We start from the raw sequence: 9094 nt of genomic DNA on the forward strand, positions 1-9094 counted from the left end.
ATTAAAGATAATCTTATTTAAGTCAGATATAATAATCATGAGTGACAAATTTATTTTTTTCTAAATTCTTTACTAAAACTTAAATTTAAGACTAAAAATGATATTATATTTAAAAAATCAAAATAAAACTTTAATCTTATATGTAATATTTTTTATTTTTATTTTCCTTTACATGTCTTTTACACATTTTTTCCCTGTGAATTCCTCTTCAAATGCAAGGATGCATTAACCTCTGCCATCTAAGCTCCATCATGCCCTTGCTTTTGATTAATTGCAACTACATATCAACTATGTTACCTATGCTTCTTGCATAAATTTTCTAAGATGAATGAAATCAGTTTAGATCAGTGTCTAAACTTGCTGGTCTTTCTTTTATTTGCTGTCGTTTCTAACTCGTATCATGTTCTGAATAAATAATTATTTAATTTGATGTAATCGTTAATGTGAAACTTTTCAATCCTGTCATTCAATCTTGCATATACATTATGCAATAAGTTTGAATATATATGTTTCAACATGAGATGTCAAATTCATTAAATGATATCATTAATAAATATAAAAACATTTTTACTATATATATATATATATATATATATATATATATTATTTAAGATCCTTTATGACACAAATCATTTACTTAGCTTAGAAAGTGCAATAATAATAAAATATTTATAAATAAGTAAGTCATTTAAAGTCAAATTTTAAATGTAAAAAAACGAATAAATAATATAAAATTAAAAACATAAAATTGATTATTTTACAGAAAAATAAAATAAGACTAATTTTCCACTCTAAATTAAATTACAATTTCAACATAAATTGATTGATACTCAAAAATTAACTTTTAAAACTCAATAAAAATAAATAAAATAAAACTTTCAAAAGAAAATGAAGTATCAAATGACTATTTTGTTTTAAAAAATATTATTTAATAAATTATTCAGTGATTCATGTGCTTTAATTATTGATGTAAGTTTATTAATTTGTTATTTAAAATTTTCTTTATCATATTTATTTTCTTTCATTATATTGGTAATGTATTTTAATTTGATTTATAATTTATTTTTATAAAATTATATTAGATATTTATTATATTTTAGTTTGTCTTTAAACATGTAAAAGATAATTTAAAATATCATCTAAAAATCAATTCATCATTTATGTTTTTAGTAGATTTTTATTTTATTAAAAAATAAATAGTTAGGTCTTGTGACACTATAAATATAATATAATATAATAATAATAACATGTCTATAACATTAATTTTAAGGAAAGAAAATCAATATCACTTAGTAATAATATATTTGAGTATTTATATATTTAATTATTAAATATTTTTAAATAATTTTTATAAAAAATATTAATTTAAAATAAATTATAATAGTGATAAATAAAATAATAATTATTTCAGAATAACAGTGATTAATAAATTATTATGATTATTATTTATATTTGTGATAATTTATTGTAGTGACTACAAAATAGTCACTAATTTATTAATGACTTAAGTATTCAGGTGACTAATTTAAATATCATCACAAATTACTTCAACAATGAATTTAATATATTTAATGACAAATTTTATAATCATAATAAATATGATTTCCTGCAGTGAAATTATCATGTAATTGACTAGGAAAAAGGTTACATCATTTGGACAATGAAATTGTAAGCACGAAAACATGGCTTCATAGGGTTATAAATTAGGTGAATACATGAATTATAAGAGAGAGAAGCAACAGCAACACAACGAAGAACACGAACTGCATCTGATTCAGAAAGGAAAGCGGAAATCCAGTTACCACTGACCATGTTTTCCGGATGATATTTTGTTACCAATGCTCAATGTCTCATACATAGTTACAGGTCACCAACCTTAAGGCCACAAAAAACACCCTTTTGATCATGTCACTATAATCCCCAGTTATCACCTGCTAACGACACTTCCTTCTTAATTCACATCAATAATTCAAACAAACACCTCATATTTATGTGGTCAGAGTTGTATGCTCGAATGTGTCTACCACACAAGTAATGTCTGCTACATTTCTTATAACGTTAAAATTATGAGGAGTCATTTATTTTTAACAGATAAAATAAATAAATTTGGTCATTTCCATTTTTCGTATTATTTAAAGATGAGGTAACTATTTAAAAAATAAAAATAAAGTCGCATTATTTTAAGAGAACTAAAAATTTGACATCATGACTCCAGTCAACTATATGTTTCTCTTTTCATTAATCATCTCTTTGCTTTTTAAGTTTCACAGATGAATGAGATTGTAGGAAGAAATGGGTGTCAAAGGAACTATTTTCTTATTTTAAACACATAATTTTCGAAAATCATTCTTTCTGAGGAAAACAAAATTAATCAAACATTTTTACATGATATAAATTGAATTGAGTAGTAATTAAATGGCCTTATAATTTATTATTCTATTAATGGCTAAAAAGATATTATATATCTAAACTGAAAGTTAGGAGAGTTGAACAAATTCGTCAAGTTAATCATAAAAAATCGTATGAGTTACTAGGACTAACTAATTAATCAAAGAAAAATTAATCCATTAGTTTCAAAAGTGTCACAGTGAAACCATGTTACAATATGAAATTAGAAAGAAAAATGTTGACAATTTAATAGAAAAAGGCGATGAAATAAAACAAAGGTCAATAATATATATAGCAAAATAAAAGGTTCTATCTTAAACGGCTGGGAAAAGCTCATCGAGCCTGTATGGTAAAGAGTAGAATTCATTATTCCTAACATCTGCATTGTACAAGCTAAACCTCTCCCACCATTGCAAGCCACTGTCTTTTCGGGCTGCATCATTCTCACGATGTAGTGTTATATCCAAAATGAAAGCAATCATTGCAGCAACTGTTGTGTGGGACATGAAGATAACAGTAACTACATCATTGAACTGCACACTCATTGAAATGAAATGAATAATCAATCACTAATGAAATGGAAAGTATAATAGTACAATACATGACTTCTATGAAATTTCAATGATGGGTTTTTGTTAAGGTTTCTTAATCTTACCCATCTAGGACCTGCATGATCCTTCTTTACATGATAATATTCTGAGAAATATTGTGGTATGGAGATGCCTAAGAAGAATGAGAAGCCCAACACGAATTTGGTTCTGAAATTGTTGAGGTTACAGAACTGGAGAAAGCCAAGACCCGCTGAAGCTACATATTACAAATTATCAATTGTTTGGTTCTACATGGAGACACTATCACAATACCACAAAGACAAGTAATTAGAGATAACTTACATGCATAGCCAAATAATACACAATATAGTGCAGCTATGATTGGCATAGGCACTGAAGCAAAAAATGCTCCAAATTTGCCTGATTGAAGGGAAAATAATAATGTGCAACATGAGGTATCATCAGTGAACAAAGAGGACAGAAAACTATGGGAAGCATAAGAAAGTCAATTCTGGATTTATTAGAAAATGAAAAGAAAAGAAAAACAATAGTTCATGACAATAGTTCCTAATACAATAATAAACTAGACAGAATAATAGACTACCAATTCCAAAAAGACTATGAAATTATTAGTATAGATCATATTGGTCTACAGTACCAAATAAAGAGAAGAAAATCATAAAGCCAGCTGATATTTGGATGACTCTGCGGCTTCCTACTCTTGTCAATGCCAGCAAACCAGCATTTTCCCTGAAATAAGAACAAATCATGATCAGAAAAATACAGACGAAAGAGCGGCCCAAAGCAAAATAGATTGTGTATGTAAACCAACTATGAAAATGAGACCTCATGCAACAGAATAGGCACCTCTAGGAACTAAGCACTAGGAAATTTAAATTGGTAGAATGGATGAGCCAGAGCATTTGTCAAGATACAAGCAAACATCCAAAGAAAAATCACTTACAAACAGGGCATTAGGCAATACTTACACTGATGCTGTGCTTCCACTTACAGATCCAAACATGCCATTGAGCAAAGCACTAACTCCCTAAAATCACAATAAGAATGGCACAAATGAAATTGTGTCACAAGTTTTATGAACAAAAGTCAAGGGAGAATTGCAAAATTTAGTGAATCCTACCACCCAGCCAGCTCCACGACTGATAACAGATGGTGGCACTGGTGTGGCACTTCCATACCTTGCTGCAGCATAAGCTGTACCAGTATACTGCTCATAAATATAAATATAAGAAAAATGTAAATTTCAAGGCAAACAAATGATGAAGAGAAGATGAATATTTAAATGATTTTTCAGTTTTACATTGCTTTTACTTAGAGTACCTAGTGACTAATTAGTGCAGTTGCATTAACTAAAAGACAAGGGATTCTATAAGGGGTATAGTGTCTACCTCAAAAAGAGAAACAAAAGAAGCAGCTATCATGGCAAAAGCTTCCCCAGCATTGAAAGTAGGACTCCCCCATTGGAAGGGAAAAGGAAAATACACCCTGCATAGATTAAAATATCTTTAACAAATTGGAAGTTAGCAAAAAAACTTAAATCCCAATCCCTCAAGGCCTAAACATTTGTAGAACTAACTAAAAAGGCCAAAACCGTTACGTGTCTTATTAGGTATGTTACATGACTAAAATTGTTTTAATAAGTTTTAATCTCAGCTATACATTTTAATTATTAAAAAGAATAAATGAGATTGAAAAGAGATGCGAGTAAAGGTCACTAAATGCACCATTGAGAAGTATAGATGGCATGACATTTATTCAGGTGAAAAGGGATAACAAGAGAAAATGTAGAAGAACTTTAGAATAAATTGAAAAGGGATAACATGAGCGGTTAGAGGAGTTAATCTTACCCTTTACAACTATATACGGATTACCTAAATTGTTTTGATATATAACTCCACTTATCTTTGCACTATTAATTTTACCTCTGGATTTTGCTCCAAGGGAAAATAATCTCTGGATTTGTACAGTGTCAAGCAACAACTTCTTTACATAAATACACGCGCAACCTAATGACTCTACAAATTTGTGTCTCCTTCTATCTCCAGAATTGTTGTTCGTGTAGCATTTCTTAAAGCATTTAAACAATTGATCATTAATCAAGAAAACCAGTGTTACTTGATCTTACCATGGTGAGGCACTAATAAGTCCAGAACGATCAGTGCGGCAACTAATCTGTGTACTTTCTGGCTTGTGGTTATATACAGTGCATGAAGTTAGAAGCTGTGCATATAACCATGCAATTGCAACTGTAAACAACACTGCAAATCGATCATGTATAGGCTTCTGGGTGCTAATATAACGATTGAGATACTGCAGAAGCATAGAACAAAATTAAATACTTGGACCAAAGTTAAAGAAAAATATTAATGGATTTTAAATTCTTAATGTTCTGTTTTAAATTTTCTAACTTCTTTTTATAATTTGTCATTATTGCTCAATAACTCTGCTGGTGTACTTTATTTCAGCCGCAGCTCATAGTAACTTCTCCAAATGCATAGGCCTGTGCCCAGCACTTGCACCTGACTGTTTCTATTGGGAAAGGGAAATTCTATTTGTAAGTAAATTTTGTACCTAAAAAAATTGTTGATCTTGCTAACCAGTATCCTCAGAGTATTAGTCAAGGAATCAATAAATAGTAACTTTTTATTGAAAAATGTATTGAAATGCATTAGAAAACATGAGTGACTGAATTCTTACATTTTCTAACAAAATATTTCTATTTTTAGTTATCTTACCAGGGTCTTATTATTTTCCTTTAAAGAAATAGAGAGATAAATAGAAGTTTTGTATAAATTGATCGTATGAATATTATAACCAGTTAGGAAATTATTACAATTTTTTTAAGGTGTTGACCCTTAAGGACAAAAAGAATAAAGAAAACAGAAACAACTATTGCAAGACTAACTACTTGCCTGTGAGATGAAAACAAAAACAATTAGTGCCGGAAGTCCAACTTCAACACATTTTGCTAGCTGCAACATTGATTGGAAAATAGCAAATACACGGGGGAAAAGAAATAAATATAAATCTATTGTCAATTGAAACTCATAGACAGCTAATTGCATGCAACATATAAAACAAGAAATCTCAAATACCATTGGGAAACCAAGATGATAGAGGCTGAGTCCAGTGAAAGTTACAAATGGGACTACACAAATTGGGCTTAGGAACCTGAGAAAGAAGCAATTAAGAACTAAGATAAAATATATATAAAGAAGTTGATCAGCTTCTGTAACCAGCCAAGAAAATCACACTTCCTAACCTAACAGCATTCCTCCAAAACCCAAAAAATCCAATAGCCATTTGGAAACACGAACTAATGATCAAGGCACCTTGAATCCCTCTCATTGTCTGAGTAAACCTCTGGAAAATCAAACACATGGGCCAAGTCAGCAAATCATTAACAGAAAATAAAACATTCATAAAATGTAGAGGAAAAATGAACAGCAAAAATAGTATCATTCACCTCATAAGTATCTGTAATGGAAGCATATCTGCTAGCCTGGATAATTGAAATTATGGGTATCACATAAGTGTATGAACCAACAACTACAATTGGCAACCGGGTTCCAAACCAAGATTGGAGTAATGTGCTTAATCCAGAAACAAACAGAAGGGTCTGAATCACCCTACCCTTCTCTGCCTACATTTAATCAAAGGATTTAGATTCAATAATAGCACTAAAAGAAATTTAAAGGCAAACAAAATTCAAAAAGTACTTACATCTCCTCCACCCATTTGAGGAACAATTATAGTTGGAATCAGAACAGTAATTCCAAGAGTCAGAAGGTAATGCTGAAACCCCAACACCACTGCTTCCCCTGCCTTATGATGAAAAACTCAAATCATATAGTCTATCAATAACATTTTAATGAATTTCTTGTTACTCTCTATTTTTAGTATTGAAATGTCATAAAACATATCTTCATTTCATAAAAAAAAAAACATTTTCCATACTAAAACGTTACATTTCTAAATTTTCTGACCATATCATAAACATATCATTAATTATTATAAGTAAAAAATAATGTACGAACGCCATGGCGGAGGACTGTTAATGCAATATTGAACTCCAGGTAATTGCTCTTTCACAGGGTGTGGCTGCACCTCCTCCATTTTTTTGGTGCCACCAGCATTCTTGTTAGTGCCACCACCAGCATTGTTCTCAGTGGCACCACCTGCATTGTTGCTAGCACCATCATTTTGAGCCATCTACTGCAAGCACCAGTGGAAGAAAAGGTTGATCTTTTACAAAAATGACTATTCAAGTTTTCAATTTAAAAGAAAAATTTGTGAATTTAAATTATGAATATTAGTGGTTAAATGATCAAATAATTAAAGATTGAATTCATCAGTTACAAAAATTGGAATTATGCAACATTATTTACATTAATCATCTAAAACGGTCTAATGTATTAATTATCATGATAATCATTGTTGAAAATTTCAAAGCCGTCACCACTAGATGTATATTATATACGTCCATTAAGATACTGCAGAAGAACCATGGAAGAATCCTAGTGGCTAAACAACACACTGCTAAAAAGCTTATTAAGAAAATGTGGATTAAAAAATATATTTAAATTTCGTTATTAAAATTGACTGAGTATGGTCCTCTTTTTTATTTTACAAAGTTAATTTTAGGTTAAAATGAATTTAAATTAAGGTAATTTTAGTTTTATTTTTTAAAATAAATAAATTTACAGTAAAAAAGTATATAACTATTAACTTAACGCAATAATTATAATCTGTTTTCGCTTTTAGGAGCAAAGTTTTTGGTTAAAAATAATAAAATATAATTTTCTTTTACAAAATTACCTTGTCATTCATTCAACAAGGATTTGAGGTTGTTAGGAATTTCAAAAAGAAAATACTAAAATGAAAAATATTTTATGGATGATGTGAGAGACATAGGCACAAAATGTTTATTGAATATCAAAGATGGCTTTGAAAAGATGAAAATAGCTAGTATTGAAAAAGTTTCTCTAAAACTTCAATTTTTGAATTTTTTATCAATTAAAATATACTATAAATAGAATGACTCAACTCTTAATAAATAGCAATTGATCGACGCTTTTTTTGTTGGTACACAAATTTTTAAAGGGAATAAAATGGTACTTTTATCTAAAGTAAGAAAGCCCCAAATTTGAAAAGCATATATGAAGAACTTTTATTTACTACATTCTAAAAGAAAATAATAAAATCATGTTTTATTTTCTTTTTAAAAACAAAAAAACTATTTTTAAAAAAGAAAACAAACTATCTTAAGAATTTGAACTTATAACTTCTTAAATATAATAATGACAAAAGTCTTGAAACTATATAAACGAGATTATTTAAGAAGGCCATTACATTTAACAGATCAAATGAACGAATTTACAATTAAGTGTGAGCATTATATGAATAGTGAATATTTTGTATTTGTATGTAATCTTTCAATTGTTTATATGAAATATTTAAGTTAATAGGATGATTCACGTCTTCGAATGCGTTTTTATGTTTTAATTAAGTGCTATTTTTTTAAGTATATTTTCATTCTCAGCACTTAAAAAATTATTTTTCAATGGGAATATGAAAATATAAATTCAAATAAAGATATATTATTCGTACCATCTCACATCACTAAAATCTAAATATGCAATTAGTTTTTTGATATATTTTTTCGATAAATTATGTCTCCTTTTATGTTTAAAAAGAAATATGCTAACTCTTGTTTTTTCATAGACAAACCCTCAAAGTCATTCAAAATTTTACTTAGTAGACATCTGCCTTATGTCTGTGAGGATTCTTGGAGGAGAAAGGTATTTTTAACTTTTAAATTAAGAGATTTATATATTATTTATAATGATAAATATATAATTAATATATTCAATTTATGTTAATATATTAATTTATATTTTTTTATGTTAAAAGTGTTAATTTTAAATATAACTATTTTAAATTAAAAAATTATATATTTTTTTCAAAACTCTTCTTTCCAAACATTTTAAAAGTTCTTTCGATGCTTACTAACTAATTGAACAACTCTCATGAAATAAAATGGCTTGTTATTTAAATTTATGTAATAATTTTATCTTGAATTTATACTAATCTCCGCAAATGATACTCAATGCGTGTCATCTCCTTTTTATTAT

At 28.4% G+C, this 9094-nt stretch overlaps 1 protein-coding gene across 1 annotated transcript; it reads right to left on the minus strand.

The window, feature by feature from the left end:
* Window positions 1–2702: 2702 nt before the first annotated feature.
* LOC113847756 (putative nucleobase-ascorbate transporter 10) lies at window positions 2703–7094 on the minus strand. Its single transcript, XM_027477022.1, has 14 exons — window positions 6998–7094; window positions 6684–6781; window positions 6427–6603; window positions 6223–6323; window positions 6056–6131; window positions 5873–5932; window positions 5086–5270; window positions 4349–4445; window positions 4081–4167; window positions 3929–3987; window positions 3598–3689; window positions 3282–3359; window positions 3044–3195; window positions 2703–2921 (listed from the first exon to the last, which is right to left on the minus strand). Exons 1-14 carry the CDS (start codon window positions 7074–7076, stop codon window positions 2703–2705), a joined length of 1560 nt encoding a protein of 519 aa, XP_027332823.1. The 5' UTR covers window positions 7077–7094.
* Between the last annotated feature and the right edge of the window lie 2000 nt (window positions 7095–9094).

Source organism: Abrus precatorius, unplaced genomic scaffold (assembly GCF_003935025.1).
Source record: "Abrus precatorius isolate BTA unplaced genomic scaffold, Abrus_2018 Scaffold8, whole genome shotgun sequence".
NCBI classification, from domain to species: domain Eukaryota; kingdom Viridiplantae; phylum Streptophyta; class Magnoliopsida; order Fabales; family Fabaceae; genus Abrus; species Abrus precatorius.

What these genes read in the sequence shown, in the direction of transcription:
- LOC113847756 (XM_027477022.1), bottom strand. Translation starts at nt 7,076, where the DNA reads ATGGAGGAGGTGCAGCCACACCCTGTGAAAGAGCAATTACCTGGAGTT. An exon ending in CCATTACAGATACTTATGAG is followed by an intron (nt 6,324 to 6,426) that starts GTGAATGATACT and finishes TTGATTTTCCAG; the next exon opens with AGGTTTACTCAGACAATGAG. An exon ending in TGTATTATTTGGCTATGCAT is followed by an intron (nt 3,196 to 3,281) that starts GTAAGTTATCTC and finishes TGTAATATGTAG; the next exon opens with CTTCAGCGGGTCTTGGCTTT.